At 37.1% G+C, this 21,857-nt stretch overlaps 4 protein-coding genes across 4 annotated transcripts; 2 read left to right on the top strand and 2 right to left on the bottom strand.

Annotated features, from left to right (window-relative positions):
* Positions 1 to 343: 343 nt before the first annotated feature.
* Positions 344 to 11,820, bottom strand: uri1 (URI1 prefoldin like chaperone). Its single transcript, XM_084125021.1, has 11 exons — positions 11,070 to 11,820; positions 8,027 to 8,061; positions 7,623 to 7,701; positions 7,052 to 7,187; positions 6,876 to 6,967; positions 6,693 to 6,753; positions 6,416 to 6,602; positions 5,486 to 5,738; positions 3,498 to 3,649; positions 3,171 to 3,414; positions 344 to 1,178 (listed from the first exon to the last, which is right to left on the bottom strand). Exons 1-11 carry the CDS (start codon positions 11,157 to 11,159, stop codon positions 996 to 998), a joined length of 1,512 nt encoding a protein of 503 aa, XP_083981147.1. The 5' UTR covers positions 11,160 to 11,820; the 3' UTR covers positions 344 to 995.
* Positions 11,821 to 12,053: 233 nt separating this feature from the next.
* pdf (peptide deformylase, mitochondrial) lies at positions 12,054 to 13,390 on the top strand. The gene is made up of 3 exons (XM_084125022.1): positions 12,054 to 12,183; positions 12,421 to 13,040; positions 13,217 to 13,390. The coding sequence occupies exons 2-3, from the start codon at positions 12,455 to 12,457 to the stop codon at positions 13,372 to 13,374; spliced, it is 744 nt and encodes a 247-aa protein (XP_083981148.1). The 5' UTR covers positions 12,054 to 12,183; positions 12,421 to 12,454; the 3' UTR covers positions 13,375 to 13,390.
* A 255-nt stretch (positions 13,391 to 13,645) lies between these two features.
* spata2l (spermatogenesis associated 2-like) lies at positions 13,646 to 16,960 on the bottom strand. Its single transcript, XM_084125020.1, has 3 exons — positions 16,862 to 16,960; positions 15,630 to 15,969; positions 13,646 to 15,525 (listed from the first exon to the last, which is right to left on the bottom strand). Exons 1-3 carry the CDS (start codon positions 16,870 to 16,872, stop codon positions 14,095 to 14,097), a joined length of 1,782 nt encoding a protein of 593 aa, XP_083981146.1. The 5' UTR covers positions 16,873 to 16,960; the 3' UTR covers positions 13,646 to 14,094.
* A 596-nt stretch (positions 16,961 to 17,556) lies between these two features.
* LOC311089856 (uncharacterized protein) lies at positions 17,557 to 21,377 on the top strand. Its single transcript, XM_084124867.1, has 6 exons — positions 17,557 to 17,727; positions 18,403 to 18,510; positions 18,627 to 18,766; positions 18,962 to 19,058; positions 19,829 to 19,953; positions 20,131 to 21,377. The coding sequence occupies exons 1-6, from the start codon at positions 17,643 to 17,645 to the stop codon at positions 20,305 to 20,307; spliced, it is 732 nt and encodes a 243-aa protein (XP_083980993.1). The 5' UTR covers positions 17,557 to 17,642; the 3' UTR covers positions 20,308 to 21,377.
* Positions 21,378 to 21,857: the final 480 nt, after the last annotated feature.

Genomic DNA, 21,857 nt, shown 5'->3' with positions numbered 1-21,857 from the left:
AGCAATAAACGCAAGCTCTTATCAGCCCCATAAGGTGTCCCTGTGGCCTCAAAGCGTTGCACTTGCCACTCTGAGCTCGATTGCTATATCTGAGGTAAAACACGTCACCTTTGGAGTCAATTTCAGTTGCTAAATGTCTATAGTTTTCCCCCCATATGCAGCAGCTTGTTTTGGCTTTGAGTTAGAAGGATAAAAAGTGCAACGCTTTGGCGCCCTCCAATGGCTCTGACTGAGCAACACCACGATGACATCATTAGAATTAAGACATTTCATGTCCAGAAACTAATGCAAAAACGTATGCTCCGTGTAGAAACAAGAATAAATCATGTTCTGACCAGTCAAAAAGAGTGTATATTGAAAATCATTTATTTTGTTATTTTTCAGTTACATTTTTCTGCCAGTCACAAAAAAGCTGATGTACATTATGTCAGAAACAAAAGCCAAAACCCTGTAAACAATACACAAGAAGACAAAGGAGTCAAAGACAGAGTTCAGAAGGGATACAAAACATTTTTAAGCCGACAGAAATCGACAGCTGATTCATTGCCAATATAGGTCAAAGTTGCACGTATATTTTATGAATTAACAGAATTTTTTAATTAACAGTTTATTCCTTTGATAAAGCATTTTCCAAAGAATCCACATCATAGACCACGTCTCAATGACGGCAGTCAACATTTTAATATTTTTACTTCTTCGATTCTATTTTAACTATTATTTAACTAATAAAAGTAAAAAGATACCCAAATGAGCAGCTTGTGCATATTTAAACTATTTGGCCTTAAAAAAAGCAAACTGTTAGGAAAAATCATGTAACTTCTCTATTTCTCTTATAGAGCAAATAAAATGTCCAACTTGCATGTCACAAAACAAAACATGAGACAGATGACAGTATAGAAGCAGTGTGGAGGACAGAGGCAGAGGACAACTAGTGAGACATCAGTCTTGTAGCTATATAACCGAATTCAAACGCTGGGCACTAATGAGATGAACTCTTATTTCTGATGCAACCGTGTAGCTTTGAATTTTGACATCCTTTTGGGTGGCTCCTGAGGTGCTTCTTGGCCCACCTCCTCCAGCTTTCTCTCCGGGATTGTGGGTAAGGCAGGAGGGGCGATGGTCAGGTGTGGGATTGAGCAAGGCAGGGGGTCCTTTTCAATCACTGTGCCTGTAAAAGCCTAAAACACAAAAAGATATTTCAACATTTACTAAGATTATTTTTGCCTGAGCAAGACATAAAACAACAACTTTACATTTAATATAAATTCTGGACAGAGAAGAAAATCAAACTACTTCCATGATGCTAGGGCAGTTGTGACTTGAGTTGTGCAAAATACGTCCTTTAGGATCATTATACAGTGCTTGCCATTGTAAAGACTGTAAGTCTATCTGTCACAGCCTCATTTTCATCTGCAAAAAATTCAATATGGTGTCTAACCAGACTCAAGTGTATGTTCTGGGTGGTTGCTTACTAGCCCAAATAAAGAGACTTTCTGGCACAAGTTACACGCATTACTTTAATAGACATTTAAAGGCTTACACAAACCTTAAAGGTGCAGTAGGTGATTTTTGAAAGATGCTGTTGAAAGTGCATTGGACCGAGCATCACAACAAACTTATAGGGGTATATACTCATGATGTGAGAGAGAGAGAGTGAGCAAGAGGGAGATTTGAAGAAAAGAGAGATGGCTGAGAGAGACATTACAAAAAAGAAAGTCTCATAGGAATATTACTGGAAAAAGAAGGGTTAAGCTTTTTTTTTACCCCGCGTTAATTTAAGAAAAGCTTTGCAGTGCGAAAGAGACCCAAGCGGGAAGGACTGAAAATGGATGCATAGGTTGCATTGTTTCTGCTCCATACACGAGTAACATGGTTTGGATTTTGTGTACTGTGTTCATTTTTTTGTTCTTCCTTATCGTTCGTTCGTCATCTTCGCTTTATTTTCCACAAAGCATTATTTTGCTTTGCTTCTGTTATGATAAAAGAGACACTCTTGCATTAAGTGTTTTGGGGGTGGAGCAATGAAGGTAGGGGTGTGTTTGTTTGAGTTGATTTCAAATATCAACAGTGTTTAACAACAATTTTGTAAAATCGCATACTGCACCTTTAAAGTTGTAATGAAACTGCAATGAAACTAAAGTAGTGACAAATTGTTTTTTTCCCCCCAGTATTGTGACATACATCAGAATAAAATGGATTACTGAAGAAGAAAATAAAAAGTAGGGCAGAGAAGGGACTTGGTTCAATCAATCAGTTGTTGACTGGATGGAGGCAGATCTGTTTGCAAGCCTGCAGTGGGGGTTTAAGAAAGGGGTGGGGTTTAAGCTGACTAAATGATTGGAGAAGTCTAGCATATATCATCAGAGAGAATTCTGTCTATTTACCATAAGATCAAGTTATGACATTTTGATTGAAAATGACGAGCTTTAACGAATTGTTCACATTGAGATTAATAGCATGCAATTACAATGCAATACAAATTTTATTTCTATAGCACATTTAAAACTGAAGCTGACCAAAGTGCTTTCCAGCTAAAACAAATACACTATAGACAGTTACATACATCCACACAAACAAACCCTGTTTAGTCTAATCAGATCTAAAAACCATACTAAAAAGATTTGTCTTCAAACTAGACTTAAAAGCATCCACAGATGGGGAATATCTAATGTACACTGGAAGAGAGAGCAGCTACAGAAAAAGACCTACCACCCTTTGATTTTAATCTAATCTTAGGAACATAGAGAACCATCTGGTTAGATCTCATATGCCGAGTGTTTAATAGAAGAAAAAAAAAAGAAAAAAAAAAAAGAGGTCAGCAATACTGTATATTTTGGTGCAATACCATACTGGTTCTAGGCTGCCAGCCTCTATCTCGATAAGACGGGTGTCCAATCCTGCTCCTGGAGGGCCACTGTCCTGCAAAGCTTAGCTCCAATCCCAATTAAACACACCTGAATCAGCTAATCAAGGTCTTAATAGGCATACTAGAAACTTCCAGGCAGGTGTGTTGAGGCAAGCTGGAGTGAAATTCTTCAGGACAGAGTTTGGACACCACGACTGCGATAAGTGTTTCAGTTCAGGTTAAGATTTTTTACAGGATTGGGAGATAGATGGGGTGAATTTTCATTTCATACCAAATTTAACCAACAGCAACAAACATTCTGTACCTCAAAGCGTCCGTTAGTGCGGGGACTCGTCCCAGTAGGGCTCTCCTCCTCTGTAATGCCATCACTGGTATCACTGTGCATGGCATCATCATGGCTCCATGAACGTCCAAAAGCTGCACGGCGTTCTTCAAAGTCAGCTGTGCTGCTCTCGCTGGTGTCACTGCACACGCTGTTCTCGCGACTGCGAGACTTCAAAATGGACTTCCGTGGTATTGGCTCTCCATTCACCAAGTCCACAAACACCCTAAAAACATAGACTGTGTTTAAACTGAAGAGCTAAAAACACACAAGCAGTGGAGACGTGAATTAAAATAGATAGGCTGTTACTTATAAATGTCTGCTGGGCTTGTGATCTTGTAACTTTCGAGAGGAGAATGGCCGTTACTTTTGCCATTTTTCTTTTTTCGTTTGGCTTGCTCCTTTTGTTCTTTTCTTTCGCTGAACTTTAGAGTGGTGTTCTTTCCTGTATTTATCCTGACCTTCAAAGGAAAAAAGGGAAGACTGAATGAAAGAATTATGCACAATGTTTTATTTCCAAGACAGACAGGAGAAAGTAATTAAATGCAAAACATAAAATGTTAATATACACTACTGTTCAAAAGTTTGGATTTGGTAAGATTTTTTAAACATTTTAGCAAGAAGTCTCATGTACTCAAGTCTGCATTTATTTGATCAAAAATACATTAAAAAAGTAATATTGTGCTAAATTTTCAGCAGCCTTTACTCCAGGCTTCAGTGTCACATGATCACATTACCTTTTCTTTCTAAAATTCTAGAGAAAGTTATCTTAACTTTTGACTATCAATTCTGTTCATGAAAAATTACAATCCGGTTTTAAATCCTGTCACAGTACGGAGTAAGCTCTCTTAAAGGAGAAGTTCACTTTCAAAAAAACTTTTGCTGATAATTTACTCACCCCCATGTCATCCAAGATGTCCATGTCTTTCTTTCTTCAGTCGCAAAGAAATTAAGGTTTTTGATGAAAACATTCCAGGATTTCCCCCCATGTAATGGATTCTATTGGGACCCAAACGGTAGAAGGTCCAAATGACAGTTTAAGTGCAGCTTCAAAGGGCTTTAAACGATACCAGACGATGAATAAGGGTCTTATCTAGCGAAACGATCGGTCATTTCCAAAATAAATAAAAAAGTTTAAGTTTTATAAGCACAAACGCTCGCCTTGCTCTGTTCTGTGATGCGCGTTCGTGACGTCACGTAATACGCAATTACGTTGAAAAGGTCACGCTTGAAAAATTTCTGTCCTGAAGAAAATGTTCTTTTTGGCTTTTTAATATTAAAACACCCAGGATACGCACACGAAATGGGCATTTTAAACGATAAACTGACACAAATACATTTGAAAATGTGTATATGGTCCTCCTTCCGCACATTTGTAAACGCGTCAAGCGTGACCTTTTCAACGTAATTGCGTATTACGTGACGTCACGAACGCGCATCACAGAACAGAGCAAGGCGAGCGTTTGTGCTTATAAAACTTAAACTTTTTTATTTATTTTGGAAATGACCGATCGTTTCGCTAGATAAGACCCTTATTCATCGTCTGGTATCGTTTAAAGCCCTTTGAAGCTGCATTTAAACTGTCATTTGGACCTTCTACCGTTTGGGTCCCAATAGAATCCATTACATGGGGGGAAATCCTGGAATGTTTTCATCAAAAACCTTAATTTCTTTGCGACTGAAGAAAGAAAGACATGGACATCTTGGATGACATGGGGGTGAGTAAATTATCAGCAAAAGTTTTTTTGAAAGTGAACTTCTCCTTTAAGAGTTTTGAATGATATCATGTTATCCACTGACTCTGGGCAGTCTATGGCTTTGGTTCTGTTAGACCTCAGTTGAGAGTAATGAGAGTAAAACTGAATTTATTGTGTTTGGTTCAAACGAACACTGTGTACATGATTTTGAATTTGTCACCTTATAGTACTGCATGTCAGAAACTTGGCTGTTTGGTTTGATAATCATCTTAAACTCGATAAGCAGATAAGAGTAAGTTGTGTTTTTATCATCTTTGTCTTCTGTCAAAGGTGAAGCCACTTCTGTCCCTAAAGAATTTCGAAACGGTCATGCATGCTTTCGTAATATCTCGACTGGACTACTGCAATTCATTTTATGTCGGTGCCCCCCAGTCTTGTATTCCACATCTACAGTTAGTTCAGAATGCAGCGGCTCGGCTTCTTAGAATTGATAGAATTGATTTTGATTTTAAAATGTAAAAAGTTCAAAAGAACAGCATTTATTTGAAATAGAAATATTTTGTAACATTATCTAAGAGTTTTGTGTAGCTATCGACTAACCTTTTTGAATTCCACAGTGTGAGAAAAGTAGATAGTTGGAAGCCCATTGTCTGTTTCCTCCTCACAATCTTCCTCCTCCTCATCCTCAGGGTGCGAGCCATTAGTGCCGTTCATCTGACTTGTGAGAGATGATGGTAGCCAGCCATTTTCCTTCTGATGGCCATTAACCTGGACACCGCTGCCACTATCTGCTTCCTTCTCTTCCTCTGAGGAGGAAGTGGTGTCTTCTCCATTAGTGTCTGTGCTGTCCAATCTGGTATAATGGGGAAGAAAATAGACCAAATCTATGAGTATCCTCTTAAATGGTTGGTGTAACAGCTACTTTTTCTGTACTGTATGTGCATTGCATTTTCATACTACTTAAATGTATGAATACATGGTATGAAAAGCAAGGTTTCTACACTTTTTGACCATTAAATTTCCATGACCTTCCTGTGAAGTTTGTGATAACTGAATAAGGATTTATTTTCAAAAACCATTTAACTCCATTTGTATGCTAGGAACCAATACTTGATTGATTTAAAGAGAAAGACCATTTTGTGTCCCACAGGAAACAATTATTAGCTAGTACAATTTGACCCCATATAAACTACCATACCATTTTTTTAATACATGTTTTTAAAAGAAGTCTCTTATGCTCACCAAAGCTGTATTTATTTGATCTGAAATACAGTAAAAACAGTAATATTGTGAAATATTATTTCAAATTAAAATAACTATTTTATATTATAATTTATTTTAAAACGTAATTTATTCCTGTGATTGCAAAGCTGAATTTTCAGCATCATTACTCCAGTCTTTAGTATCACATGATCTTTCAGAAATCATGCTGGTTTGGTGCTCAAGAAACATTTCCTGTTATTATCAATGTTAAAAACAGTTGTGCTGCAAAATATTGAACACGGTGTTAGGTTGCGAGTGTTTTTTTACCGGTATCTCGCATCCTGCAGTTCCTCTTGACGCTCTAGATCATCAAGTCGAGCCCACAGCTCTTCCTCTGACAGCACCCCTGTCTTTCGCTCTTCATCAACTTCTTCCTTCTCTTTGTCCTCTTTCAGGTCCAACAAATACTCCTGCTTAGGTTTAGAGTTGGGTTTGTGGGCCAAACGATGTTTTCCTGGGGAAGCACAATAGAGTGTGAACGTAATGAACAATAGAAGTAGAAACAGCCTGATAGCATTACAGATACCCTGAAGACTAGATTTACCTTTGGTAATTTCATCCTCATTTATTACCTCTTCTCTAATGTCTACAAAATCTCCAGTACCCTGTTGAGAAAGAGTGGACGTGATTTTAGGCGTGTGCTGAAGTTTCTTCCAGTAATGAAAACATCAGTATAAGGTTTCCAAATAATGTCACACAGTATTGAGGTCATAGTTAGGACACTTACACCAGTCAATTTTTCAAGATCATTTGTAAAATCAGCCCTGTTCTGAAAGTTCTTCATCACTTTTTGTAAGTCATCTAATGCATTTTTGACATCTGGAAAAATATCACATAAATCAGGTCAAGCTGTACGCATTATTCAAAACTGGTCAATGGGAAATATTAGTAGAAATAACTCACGTTTCTTTCTGTGTTCCACAAGAGTGTCGGCTTCTTTGGCAGAACACTTTGCAAACCAGTTATCCCCGAGGAGCACCGTTAACTCATTAGTGTGAACTAGCTTTCCCGGCATAAAAGCCAAGGGACCAAATGGTACCTATTCATGTTAAAAAACAACAACCAAATAATGAGCAAAATCAGGGCTTCCAGTAAAAGTGCCACTTTCAAATCTGACAAAAGGTCCATTCACACCAAGGTCAATATTTATAAAGATAACTATATTGGTGTCCACACCAACACCGTTAATGTTATGTTACTATGTCATTTTCTGCTTTAAATGCTCAGGCTCTGATAGGCTGGCAATGGTTTTATCCTTCATCAGCTGAAACAAATTGTTCCTCTACGGCACTACAGACCTTTTTAAAACTTATTAAATATTAATACTTTATTGTTATCGTCCTTGGTAAATGTTTCTTAAAACCAGCTAAAAGGAGTGAATAATCCTCCGATTATAATAATGCTCAGGCATACAAAATATTTTGTGTATGAAGATTAAGTTGGATGCATTGGTAATTGGAAAGTGATGCCATACCATAATATCATAAGACAACTTGTCAGGCAAGGTCCTGAGACGGTCCTGAAGAGATTCATAGTCTTTTTCCACTTTTTCCCTGTCAATCACAGAGAAAAATGAATCACTTAGAAGTTTATTACTGGTTTGTTGACATACAAATTCTATTTTTGTCCTACCTACAGAATGTCTATTTAAAATACTGAAAAGGAATATAACAAAAGCCTGTCTTTCTGTCAAAACCATCAAACATCTACAGTGATTCACAGTATAAACAGCATTTCCATTCCAAATATAAACATGCAAAAAAAAAAACTAAAAAACTAAAAACTAAGCTAATGTGCAGCTAGAATGAAGAGTTATTGACATTGATAAGAATGTTATGCTTGTCTGAGAGAGTTGTTAAACTGCATGAGGACACTCACCAATGCTCAATTTGACTTCTGCAATCTTTCACCACCTGTTGTGGAAGACAATTGTTCATTTCACAACCACTGAAATTCCCAAAATGCCACCGTGACAATCACTGCTAAACTATCTGTAATATTCTGGTAATGTGAATTGACCATTATAGAGAGAGCGAATGATAGTCCTGAAAGTTTCTTGTTGTGAGAAGTTGAGACAAGGTACCATGTAAGGATGTTTTGGCAATGTCACTGTTAAAAACAATAGCTATGTAAAACAAAAGCCCATTAGAATTGTTTGCACTGTGACATTAATTTCATAATCCCTTTATTTCACATACTGTAATGCTCACTTGCAGTTTTTCTATTACTGCATAATTCCATTTCACCTCACACTCTTACTATTGTAATTGAGTAATGAAAATGCCTCCTGACCAGACATCATTTTTTTATTTATTAAAAAGTAGTGTATTATCATGATTTAAAAAAAAATTATATTATGTTTTTCTATTACAGTAATGAGAAAGAGATTTTAGCATAATGCCACTGAAAATTTCAAGATCAATGTGCTTATTTGTCATGGAAATGATGTCACGGTGCAAATCATCTTAATTTACTGTGAAAATTATATTTTGCAGAAGGAAAAGTTGATTATTTTTTATGTTGGAGAGAAACATGACCCAGGTATGTTCTTTACAGGCTTTAGGAGATTCACCCACCAACAGAACAACAAAGCATGTCTAACAGCATGCACATAAGCATTACAGTGAGGAAAATAAGTATTTGAACACCCTGCTATTTTGCAAGTTCTCCCACTTGGAAATCATGGAGGGGTCTGAAATTGTCATCGTAGGTGCATGTCCACTGTGAGAGACATAATCTAAAAAAAAAAATCCAGAAATCACAATATATGATTTTTTAACTATTTATTTGCATGATACAGCTGTAAATAAGTATTTGAACACCTGTCTATCAGCTAGAATTCTGACCCTCAAAGACCTGTTAGTCTGCCTTTAAAATGTCCACCTCCACTCCATTTATTATCCTAAATTAGATGCACCTGTTTGAGATCGTTAGCTGCATAAAGACACCTGTCCACCCCATACAATCAGTAAGAATCCAACTACTAACATGGCCAAGACCAAAGAGCTGTCCAAAGACACTAGAGACAAAATTGTACACCTCCACAAGGCTGGAAAGGGCTACGGGGAAATTGCCAAACAGCTTGGTGAAAAAAGGTCCACTGTTGGAGCAATCATTAGAAAATGGAAGAAGCTAAACATGACTGTCAATCTCCCTCGGACTGGGGCTCCATGCAAGATCTCACCTCGTGGGGTCTCAATGATCCTAAGAAAGGTGAGAAATCAGCCCAGAACTACACGGGAGGAGCTGGTCAATGACCTGAAAAGAGCTGGGACCACCATTTCCAAGGTTACTGTTGGTAATACACTAAGACGTCATGGTCTGAAATCATGCATGGCACGGAAGGTTCCCCTGCTTAAACCAGCACATGTCAAGGCCCGTCTTAAGTTTGCCAATGACCATTTGGATGATCCAGAGGAGTCATGGGAGAAAGTCATGTGGTCAGATGAGACCAAAATAGAACTTTTTGGTCATAATTCTACTAAACGTGTTTGGAGGAAGAAGAATGATGAGTACCATCCCAAGAACACCATCCCTACTGTGAAGCATGGGGGTGGTAGCATCATGCTTTGGGGGTGTTTTTCTGCACATGGGACAGGGCGACTGCACTGTATTAAGGAGAGGATGACCGGGGCCATGTATTGCGAGATTTTGGGGAACAACCTCCTTCCCTCAGTTAGAGCATTGAAGATGGGTCGACGCTGGGTCTTCCAACATGACAATGACCCGAAGCACACAGCCAGGATAACCAAGGAGTGGCTCTGTAAGAAGCATATCAAAGTTCTGGCGTGGCCTAGCCAGTCTCCAGACCTAAACCCAATAGAGAATCTTTGGAGGGAGCTCAAACTCCGTGTTTCTCAGCGACAGCCCAGAAACCTGACTGATCTAGAGAAGATCTGTGTGGAGGAGTGGGCCAAAATCCCTCCTGCAGTGTGTGCAAACCTGGTGAAAAACTACAGGAAACGTTTGACCTCTGTAATTGCAAACAAAGGCTACTGTACCAAATATTAACATTGATTTTCTCAGGTGTTCAAATACTTATTTGCAGCTGTATCATACAAATAAATAGTTAAAAAATCATACATTGTGATTTCTGGATTTTTTTATTTTTTTTTTAGATTATGTCTCTCACAGTGGACATGCACCTACGATGACAATTTCAGACCCCTCCATGATTTCTAAGTGGGAGAACTTGCAAAATAGCAGGGTGTTCAAATACTTATTTTCCACACTGTATATGTTTTTTATTTTCCCTTATAGAAGAAGTGTTGCTGAGGCTAATGCAACAGAAGTTTCCAGATTGTTTAAAGAAAAATACTCCAGTCTTGCTAGCAGCACAAATATTGCTTTCATATCCAGCCAGCTGAGTTTTATCCTCCTATGTCAACACATGGGTGAAAAACACTTTTTGCCTTTCACCTACTCATGTTACTCAAAATACCATGCAAATATAAATAGGTCAGTTAAACCTAAACTTCACACGGAGTCATTTCACAGCATGTGTACTATCTACTGTAACAGTACTGTACGCCTTTGCTTTTGCTTTCTGTACGTTATGCATTTTGGCAACGTGGACAACTTTGTATTCGATTAAACTATAGTTTACATTGTTTGCTAGCTACCATACATGCACGACAATTTACTGTTAACATTATATAGTTAAATTGCATGTACATATGTACATGAATTTTATTGCGAAGTAGAAAAAAACACACATGTAACAAAGCAATCAGCTAACCAACACGTGATTACACAAAGGAACTTTCTAGAAAACGATACGCGTCTATGCGACTATACCACAAAAACAACATAAATAGATAACATATAAATTGGTGCTGATGATAAATCGCGTGCATGAACATTGAGTTTTAATATCTGCAGGAATGCATTGGTGGTATATGAAATAAACATTACTCCTGACCTTTCTATGCTCCTCTTTCAACCTCTCAACACCTTGAGGCAAATCAATAACGTTAACGTTACTCCGTTTGACTTTTCCAGTTGCAGCCATTTGGTCGTGAAGGATGTCATCCACAATAAAACAAGGTTTGTTTTCAATATCCAAAACAATGAATGCTCAGGGGTTTGAAGTCCTATAGAAATGTTTATGAATGCAATTCGATGCGTTGCACTCAATCTGTCGCCTCGTAGTCATCAATGAAGCAGAACAAACGGTCCAGTATATCGAGATTGAGACCATTTCACACGTGCATGGTACGATGTCGATCTTATCCCAAAATTTCCTCTTGTTTACAGTCCACGAACGGCCTGTTTCCCCTGCGCCATGTTCATCTAATCACGGATGTAGTACGTCCTCTAGATATCGCTCTCCATACTACTACGGTGCAAACACGTGATCGCCTACTTCACTTAATTAATATAACTTTAATTTTTTAAAAAACAAATAAAAAGGTTACGATAAAGTACATTTCTTACGATGAAATAACTATACATGGACTGAAAATAATTATCTGCATGAAGCTACATAAAATTCTACTATTATTCTCCTCAAACTGGCCATAATGCAGCATGACATGAATAACTACTTAGAATTAAAGACGTGTATATTATTTAATAATGATTAAATGTGGTACTGTTAATGGTAAGATTTGTTTGATTGAAAATGTTCATTCCTTGATATGAAAGGGAGGAGTGTCCTTTACCGTACGTGTAAACAATCCTCACACTGACTATATCACGTGACGTTTTGAAACAGGACGTGAGCTTTTTTAAAAAGATTTTACCAAAATAAAAGCCTTCAACTCGAAGCATTTTTTTCCTCTGTGGTGTTTAAGTTAAGACTGTTTTATTTAAATGAAATGAAATCAAATTAAATTTAATTTAACTTTATTTAATTACATTTTTTTACCCAGACTTTTATTTTAAAGAAACAACACGGTGTCATAGGTCTCAGTAATTCCGCTTTCCGGAATGGTGTCTCTGGCTGTCCTCCTCACATTGAAATGCTTCTAAGTGGTTAAAACATTTTCATCCCATGTGAAATTCTTATTATTACAGGAATTATTACAGCACTGGTGAGTACTAACACTTGCTCATAAAAGTGACTGTATCCTATGTTTATTTCACCCCTTCTATATAATTAATGTAGCTACTTTTAAGTTATTACTGCTTATGTAAATGTGCATTTAAATGTGCATTCAGCTTTGATGAGCTAAAATAAAACAGACTTGACCACATTCAAATTTATTGCATTAATAATTATTAATGATAATAATGTCTTTGTTGACATGTCCTTTTTTTCATTTCTCCAGTTGTCAACAGAGAAGCTTTCCACTGCAGCCAGTCATGATCAGGCACTGGAGGACATTTTCACATTGTGTCTTAAGAAGTCAGACAAATTATGTACTTCCAAAACCAGTTAGAATACGTTTACCCTTGTCACCGCTCACATGTACTGCATCCCCACGTACTCATTCTACCAACATCAAGATGCGCTCCTACTTACAGTACATGAAAAGGAAAGTCAAAGGTGCACCGGCTCCTCCATACAATCACGTGTGCCAGGTTGGAGATCCTGTGTTACGTTCACAGGCTGCGGCTGTGGAACCTGGAGCCATTCAGGGACCTGAAGTGCAGAAGGTCATAAAGACTCTGGTCAAGGTGATGAGAACGCTTGAGTGTGTCGGCCTGAGCGCACCCCAGATTGGTGTTCCTCTACGGATATTAGCCTTGGAGTATCCCGAAAAAATGCTGGAGGAAAGCTCAATCACTTCCATTGAAGCTCGGGGTCTGGTGGCAGTGCCCCTGATGATTTTTATAAACCCACAGTTGCGTGTACTAGATGGACACACCGTCATCTTCCAAGAGGCATGTGAGAGCATCTGTGGGTATTCAGCATCCGTTCCACGCTATGTGTCTGTAGAAGTCTCAGGTAAGATTATCATGCTGTAAAATGTCAACAAAAAAAAAAGAAAGAAAAAGACTCAACCTGTATTAAGTGACCCATAGCTATGAGGCTAGACTTAAAATCATTGTGGCACAACCTAAATATTTACTTTATGATGTTATTTAAGGTATCAAATAAAAACTGTTGTCTTCTTTCCAAAGGTCTTAATGAGAAAGCAGAGCCCGTCAGCTGGAAAGCGAGTGGTTGGCCGGCCAGAATACTGCAGCATGAAATGGATCACCTCAATGGAGTTTTATATATCGATCGCATGGACAGTAAAACCTTCATTAATGTAAAATGGGAAGAGTACAATGAATAAAGCTTTGGGAACCTTACCTTTGGATTTCAGATAAAATGGACATTCAATTAAATACTTTGTTATCTGAAACAAGCCTTTTTATAACAGTTTATCACATTTCACTCCCAGATATGACCTCAAGCTGAGCATTTACAATCAAGTTTCCACTTTTCCTTTGCGGATACTAATATATGACTATGTTGAGATTACAACACCATCTTCAATAGTAGGACATTTTTTTTATAATAATAATGTTAGGAATTTAATCTTTTAAATAAGAGTACAAGCAGAATTCTCTTACATTCCCTTTATTTTTATATCAATTCCATGAAACCATCACAATAATAAACATGTGCATTATATTTAATAATTATATGGCAGCATAGCACACCACTCTAAACAACATAATAACTGGTTGGAAATGTTGCTAAGACCCAAAACATAATTTTCCCAATATTGGACTGGCCATCTCAACCAATAATATACAGTTATGAGCTGTGTTATTGTAGGACATAAATTGGTAAGTGATAATTAACTCTACTGTGAACTTTGTAACTTTTTTGTAATATATGGCTCCTATCAAGATGCTGCTGATATCAAAAATCAAAAGTGTAACAGATTGTCATGTATTTAACCCCAAGTATTTCAGATCAACTGTGCAATTAGCAAAATAATAACAGGCTTAATGTGCAGATTAAAAACAGTCTTCAACCACACATGGTCAACACTGACGCATAGATGTTATACAGGGGAAGAGGAGACGAAAGACATTCCACACTTAATACATACCATGGCATTTTTAAAGCAACATCGTTTGCAATACAGGGCACCACAATACCTGCAGCAGGTGTAAAGTTCAGAACCGAAGCAAGTGATGCATTTGGTTCCGATATCTTGTATTTTGTGTTTTTGAGAGCAACGCCATCCATCAGGACACTCAGATAAATGAAAGGCTTGACAAGTGAGGCATACAATTTCAGGCAAAAGCTGTTTATCTGTCAAGCAATGACTGATAAATGGTATTGGTGCAGGAGGTGTTTCTGAGGCACTTGTTTCCCAGGGGAACTGCACATTATGTTCATCCTTAACACATTTTTGCCAATCTTCAGATAATAAATCATGGGAGTCTTTACAGGTGTGACTGATTATACATACTGGAGCTTCAGAAGAAAGACATGTGTGCCTCTTTTGAGCATTCACTCTTTCTCCTTGAGGGGGCTGTAATTTTCCTGTGGGCAGTACGTTGTGATTTAATTTGCACTTTTGAATAATATTACAGTTGCGGTCATGGATTACCTGGCAGTTGTAGCAAACCAAAAATGTATCAGAAGTAGAACTGACCATGCAGATATGTGTCTTCAGGGAATCTTTTTCCTGGGCCAATCTAAGCTGGTCTTGTGCTAAATAAAGGTCTTCAGCATTGTATGGGCACAGTGCTAAAGTATGCTCTTTTAAAAGGCACTCTTCATAACGGCTACACGATCTACTGTGAACATCTTTGCACTTCTCACACTGGTATATAAATAATAAACCTGGTGTGATACAGCTGCACACCACATTTACTGCTGGTTGTCTCTGGGCATCACCTTTCGATTGATCTTCACCAAAGCTTTCCATTGGACCTGGATTGTTGATCGATCTTCCCAGCCTTGCAACGTCCTTATTCCTCATGTCTGTGGTTGACTGTAAGGGCTCTTTCTCTAAAGGCTTGCTTTGAACGATCTCTTTTGGTTGCTTAGAAGAAGAGTGTGGTGGTGAAAGAGGAGTGGGTGTCACGTCTGTCTCCTCTGTGTACAGATCAAGCTCAGTGTCCATTCCGCTTGTAAGGATGGTGTCCGAAGCACTAGCAACGTCTGACTTTCTCTTGGTGTTCTCTAAAGCTACCTGAAGACTATGGCCCGCCTGCCTCTCATTAACTAGCTGAAGAACCCACTCCACACCTCTGTGCGCTGAGCCCAAGGAGGAAAGTAGCAGCTGGCACTCCATCCGGGCAGTGAAGAAACCACATGCTAGGCCGAGTAAGAAATCAGTAGGAGCTGGTTTGGAGTTCAGCGCCAACTCCTCGTCTTCATTAGGGATTGAAGGCTGGTACCCAAGCAATCCAAAAAGCTCTTTAGCCTGCTGAAGGGTCAGTGCAGGTTTGATCAAATGGGTGAACATACCTGAAAACATCTGGTGAGATGGAAGAGAATATTTTAAGGAGGTGAAAAACAAAATGTCATTCAGACAATTGAAAGATCTAGCTCTGTAGGTGTAACACCAGTATTTCCACATACCTTAACCAGTCTGTACTCTCTTCTCCAGGGGAAGACATAGAGGTTTAACGCAGCGAGCTCCAACACTTCAAAGGCCTTGGAAAGTTTTTCAAGCCCCATTTGGCCAGTTTTAGAAGGAAATGCATGGAGAGATTTTTCCATCACTGTCAGTGAATCTAATCCATGTAGATTATGTATCTTCTGGGCATTGTTATTGCAAAGGAGCAGCTCTACTTCCTTACACAGTCCCTCATCCCTGCATACTAGACTTTGATCCCCCTTCTCAATTCGTCTGTCCAAGTTTGTCTGGTACATTTTTATAAGACCATTCTCTGTCTTTTTCTTAGCAAAAGAATTCATCCTGTAATGAAGACACAATAAAAGAAGTTTGTTATTGACAATCAAGTTATATCAATAAATATCACAATAATCACTTACATATCAAAATTTAGTATAATACTTGAAAAGATATATAGCAACAATAAGAAGTTTCTTTTCAGTTAATCTGATGACGGCATGAATACAGTGGATGACGTTTTTATATATACACTGCCGTTCAAAAGTTTGGGATCTTTTATGTTTTTAAAAGATTTTTCTTATGCTCACCAAGGCTGCATTTATTTGATTAAAAATGCAAAAAAAACAAACAAACAAAAAAAACCCCAGTAATATTGTGAAATATCATTACAATTTAAAATACTAGTTTTCTATTTGAATATATTTTAAAATATAATTTATTCCTGTGATGCAAAGCTGAATTTTCAGCATCATTACTCCAGTCTTCAGTGTCACATGATCCTTCAGGAACCATTCAAATATGCTGATTAACTGCTCAAGAAACGTTTATTATTATTATCAATGTATAATATAAAAACATAAACGACTGCTGAATATATGTGAACATTTAAACTATTAAAAACGTATTATACCACTCCTAAATCAACAGACTAAAGTGAAAGTGAAGATGGAAAACACAGTTACGTCATTTATCTAAAATCAGCGTTCTACTTAGTACTGTAGTCATTAAATTCCTATTTTTTAAAAGTATATTTAATGTATAGCGCATTGTGTTATTAGCATAAACTACGCTAAACGTTTAAAGATTGTGTAATTGCTACCTTTCCATACCAAAACCGCTGCCACTGACCTTTTTTTCAACTAACTTAACTTCTTAAAATCAAATTATCAAAGCTCGTGGCACATTAACGCCGTTCACATTAGACTGTTCCGAATGAAAAAACTAGATTTGTTACCTGATCAACATTCAACACCCAAAACAAACCGCTTTGAAAAGCCTCAGTGCTTCTCGGCGCAGTCGGCGGAGAAACTTTTTTTTTTCTTCTTTTTTTTACATCACTTCCGTATTCGGCTCACGTTAAAGTTGCAGTCTTCGGATTAAATAAAAGTAAATAAAAGTGTATAAACATTAAAACTGTAATTAAATAACAATTACAGTAATTAAAATGAATTGAAATAAAAAAACAATGCATATTTGCATTTTTTTATATATGAAAGTATTCCATATAAATCTTGAGATCCCTATTCCAAATGTAATAAACAGAGGCTCTTCTAATAAAAAAATAAATAAAAAAATTAAAAAAATTAAAATACCAAAAATAATTTATACAACTTCAGACTAGTTTTTATTTATTTATATGTACCAGTGATTGTTCACAAGATGGCGCTATAATCTAAGATGGAAACTGTTGGTAATATTAGTTCTGACCTTCTCACACTTTTAAAAGTTGATTATTGTAACCTTGTTGTCTACTGATATGATGTTACTATTATTCACTATAGTGTTTTTTTTTCTTCAGTCATAACATTTATAATTTTCCTAAAAAAACACAACAACTTTACTTTGAAACTAATAAGATAAAGATAAAATGCATAATTTGGTGGGAGTGTCATTCTGAAAGGGGCGTGCCATTCCTGCTGCGGATAGATTTAAAGATCTTGAGCAGCAGGAGACATGAACCCCATAAACCATAATCAATCTCAGACGTCTGCACTGCTGCAGCAGTTGTGTGCGCGATGTCAAACGAGGACAGAGTGGTTTTAGCGCTCGGTGGAGCAGGAACCGTCGGCTCCGGCATAGTGAAAGCTCTCCTGGACAGAGGTAAGAGCACATTCATTATTTCAACTTAACGTAAAAAGCATTATCTTTATAAGAAAAATAAATAAATAAATAAATATTATTTATAATTATTTATAACAACAACAACTATTATTAGGCCTATATTATATTAATTATATTATATTATATTATATTATATTATATTATATTATATTATATTAGGCTTTATTATACTATATTATATTATTCTATATTATATTAATTATATTATATTTTATTATATTACATTTATACATGACTGCCTGTAATATATATTGGAAGTGAATACGAATGATTTGTAGACCAGTTATTAATTTTAAAAGGCTTCTATATAAAGGATCAGCTTTACTACAACATGACTTAATAAACATACACAACCAAACGAGACAATGTGTAAGTCATTTGACCACACTGCTTTCATCTTTCTTAATTTATTCTCTTTTTTTTTTTCTTTTTTTTACAATTTTATTCAGTGCAGTTATGATTAGGAAAATACTCATAAATCAAATACTCACAAACCATATGCAATTATTAGAGGTTAAAACAAGGAATTATTTTCAATTCTGATTCTGTAATTTAAGTCTAAGCCAATTAAAAAAATATATATTTTACTTTAAATTGTAAAAATACATTTCGTTGCATGAATAGAATTCTTTTGACATTGAATGTGTGGTTTAGGTTTCAAAGTTGCTGTGATCTCCAGAGACAACAGCAAGTTGGAGAAACTCAAAGGGTTTGTTTCACCTAACACAAAAACTAACCTGACCACTTTAGTGGGGAATGTTGGTAAGTATCTTCTCCCTTTGTAGTTTTTTTTTTTTTTTTTAATGTTATCTTTGCAACTCTAGTCGTTTTGAAGTCTCATTGATTTTGGATTGTTTGTGACTCTCCTAATCTATAAGGCTCAGTGGAAGGAGCGGAGGAGGTGAAACAGGCCTTGCTTAAGTCTGTGGGAAAGATCACAGACGTGGTGTCCTCTCTGGGCTTCAGCTGGTGGCAGGGAGGTCCACCACACACTCAACCCCTCAAAGAACTGCAATGGGTGAGATTCAAATAAAGAGAGCAGCATTTACTTCCAGTGATATCCTTCCACTCTTTATACCTGCTCATATGACATACAACATTTCACCATTACACATTTTGCTTTCTAACCTAACTTTCATCTTTGGGTCTGCTTCTCCCATCATTCAATCCACTATCATTTCATTGCTCAAAACTCATCTTCTCTGATCACCAGGTTATTGAGACTCTGCTTTTCAGCACCTTTGTGTCTTGGAAAGCGTTCTTTCCCCTGGTGAGAGATGATCCTAACTGCACCTACACATTTATCACAGGTAGGTTATCATTTGCCCTCCAAAACATATATTTAGTGAAAGCTATTTAGTTGGATGTGGAAAATACAATGAAATTAAATAAAATATTAAATCTATTTGAAGTGCACATAAAGGAGTATGAATAAGATCTACTTAAGTCCAAATTTATATTTTAGAAAATTCAAAAACCTTGTCAATAAAACAGCGTCACTGTTCATAGCCGCTGCAACAATGCACACAAGTTTCACGCACATATATATATAGTGCACAACAGGTTATTAAAATGTTCCTCACTCTAAGAAAAAATGGTTCATTTAAAGAGATAGTTCACCCAAAAATATGAAAGTATGAATGAAAAATGTATGAATTTCTTTATTCTGCTGAACACAAAAGAAGATATTTTAAAGAATGTTGGTAACCAGACAGTTGACGGCACCCATTGACTTCCATAGTAGAAAAAATAAATAAATAAATACTATGGAAGTCAGTGGATGCCGTCAACTGTCTGGTTACCAACATTCTTTAAAATATCTTCTTTTGTGTTCAACAGAAAAAAGAAACTCATATATGTTTGAAACAACATGAAGGTGAGTAAATGACAAAAATTTAATTTTTGGGTGAACTATCCCTTTAAGAGCTGTTAACTGAACAGATGTTCAAAAACCCTTTTGGAATCTTTTTTTAGGAACCGCATTTTGTAAAAAAAACACACACACAAAAAAAAACAGGCATATAAATTCAAATTAAATTATGCATGCGCTGCTAATCTAGATGCAATCTCTGTCGTACAGGAGGTGCTGGAGAGAAAGTGTTGATGCCTGGCACAGGGTTCCTGACCGTAGGGGCAGCAAGCGCTCTGGCGTTCTGTCAGGTTCTGCGTGAGGAGTACCCAGAGGTGCCATGCAAACTCAACCAGGTGTGTTTGCTATGTGCTGTCAAAGTCTCATCAAACTCTCCTAAACACGAAAAGTTCATGGGGTTATATTCCGGTCATGACATGTAGACTCACTGTAGACGCGTTTAATTAAACATCATGAAAGTATTTCCTCATATTTGTTCCTCTATGATGCCTGTCTTTATAATCTTCCAACAGGTGAAAATCAATACGGGCGTGGCGGCCCCAGACCGAATGGCCCCCGGGTACCTGAATCACTTGGATTTAGGGGAGGCTGTGGCTGCGCTGGTGGAGCGCCGCAACACGTCCCACACAGTCTTCTCTGTGAGCTGTCCTGCCGATCTAAAAACTGTTATCTTGGGGGGCAATCTGTAAGCCTCAGACTCGTCTTCAGATTTCCCTCTGTATTCCCTTTATCCTGTTAGTATGCGTGCATTGTTTTAATTGCATGTAAACGAAACATTCCTGTATTGCAAATAGCCAGCTTTGTCATAGTACAGTCATAGCCTTGAAATACTCATTGTGCGCAAAACAAATCAATATAATATGCAATGGAATGGCACAGATGCTTTGGAGTGCAGCAGAGCATAAACTCGGCCACAGATATGTAAGCTTGACGTTGAAGAAAAGAGAGACGTGTGAGAACGGATGTTGAAAACAAACTCGGTCTTTTCCTCGGTTAGAGTAAGAGAAAAAAACATGGCAGGTTGTTGGCACACTTGCGTCCCCATAGCGTGACTCCCTGCCCTCGTTCACTCAAAACTTATCTTGCTGTTGCTTCCATGGCTCCAATTATTCCCAGCCGCATGGCCCATAATAAACGCGTGAGGGGGCGAGGGATTCAGAAATGGCTGGCCTCCAAAGTGGAGGACATTGTCTTTGTTTACGGTTATCATATTTGTATAAATGCTTTAGCGACATGAATGTAAATTTGCCATTAAACAAATCTGGATTAAGTGAAGTGTCTATTTAAAGATGGGGAAGAAGGTTAGAAGACGTTGTCAGTTTATCGTCTGTGGTTTTGCTTTGCATCAGCTTATTAAAGTGATAGTTCACAAAAAAGTTGAAATTCTCTCATTTTCTCATCCTCATGTTGTTCCAAACAATAATATTGGATGATGTGACTAGCATAAAGGAAAATCTTATATGGGTGTAAAATGACATGGGGGTGAATAAATTCATTTTTGGGTGAACTATGCCTTTAAATCTGAATCATGTTCCGCATAAAGGAAAATCTTAAATGACATGAGGGTGAGTACATTTATTTTTGGGCGAACTATGACTTTAAATCTGAATTACAGACCAAAAAGTGTGCCATTCTCTTCACATCACCTAAACATCTAGTCTCTGTTACTCAGTTTAGTGTTTGTCTGAATGAAAACAATTCATGACTTGGCGCATTTATCTTGTGTGTCTGAGGAAATTAAAATAATAATAAAAGAAAATCTCCCAGACTCCTATTTTCTTTGAAGCAGTAACCCTTCGTGACATGAGCCACAAAAGCTGAGGGTGTGATTCGATCAATGCTGGATTTCATTAAAATCTGGCTTGGAGTCCTCATTTCAGAAATTGTTTGGGATTTGAAATATTTAAAAATGGAAAACAAAGAATCCAGTTTGGCAAACAAAGATGTCCCTTTTCGTGAGACGGTATAGTGCAAGTGGCCAAAAAAAAAAAAAAAAAAAAAAAAAAAAGTTTCTCATCAATATTTTCTAATTTATAAGATATTTTGAATGACATGAGGTTGAGTAATTGACAATTTTCATTTTTTTTAGGGCAAACTCTCTTTAAATTGCATGAACAGTTAGGTTAGGAAATATCAGGGATGCAAAATGTCAGACCAACAGTGACAACTAGAAACCACAAAAAGGTTATGATGAGCAACCTACTGGCTTTTTAATGCAATTTTACACAACTCAGTCACA

The sequence above is a fragment of the Abramis brama genome, assembly GCF_963993115.1.
Source record: "Abramis brama genome assembly, chromosome: 9".
NCBI lineage: Eukaryota > Metazoa > Chordata > Actinopteri > Cypriniformes > Leuciscidae > Abramis > Abramis brama.
The sequence above is the reverse complement of the archived record's forward strand: the minus strand, read 5'-3'. Positions and strand labels throughout refer to the sequence as shown.

What these genes read in the sequence shown, in the direction of transcription:
- spata2l (XM_084125020.1), bottom strand. An exon ending in GAGAGTACAGACTGGTTAAG is followed by an intron (nt 15,526 to 15,629) that starts GTATGTGGAAAT and finishes CCATCTCACCAG; the next exon opens with ATGTTTTCAGGTATGTTCAC.
- pdf (XM_084125022.1), top strand. Translation starts at nt 12,455, where the DNA reads ATGATCAGGCACTGGAGGACATTTTCACATTGTGTCTTAAGAAGTCAG. An exon ending in TGTGTCTGTAGAAGTCTCAG is followed by an intron (nt 13,041 to 13,216) that starts GTAAGATTATCA and finishes TTCTTTCCAAAG; the next exon opens with GTCTTAATGAGAAAGCAGAG.
- uri1 (XM_084125021.1), bottom strand. Translation starts at nt 11,159, where the DNA reads ATGGCTGCAACTGGAAAAGTCAAACGGAGTAACGTTAACGTTATTGAT. An exon ending in ACACTGTGGAATTCAAAAAG is followed by an intron (nt 3,650 to 5,485) that starts GTTAGTCGATAG and finishes TTTCCTTTGAAG; the next exon opens with GTCAGGATAAATACAGGAAA. An exon ending in GCACTAACGGACGCTTTGAG is followed by an intron (nt 1,179 to 3,170) that starts GTACAGAATGTT and finishes TTTGTGTTTTAG; the next exon opens with GCTTTTACAGGCACAGTGAT.
- LOC311089856 (XM_084124867.1), top strand. Translation starts at nt 17,643, where the DNA reads ATGTCAAACGAGGACAGAGTGGTTTTAGCGCTCGGTGGAGCAGGAACC. An exon ending in CACTTTAGTGGGGAATGTTG is followed by an intron (nt 18,511 to 18,626) that starts GTAAGTATCTTC and finishes CTAATCTATAAG; the next exon opens with GCTCAGTGGAAGGAGCGGAG. An exon ending in CCCTCAAAGAACTGCAATGG is followed by an intron (nt 18,767 to 18,961) that starts GTGAGATTCAAA and finishes TCTGATCACCAG; the next exon opens with GTTATTGAGACTCTGCTTTT.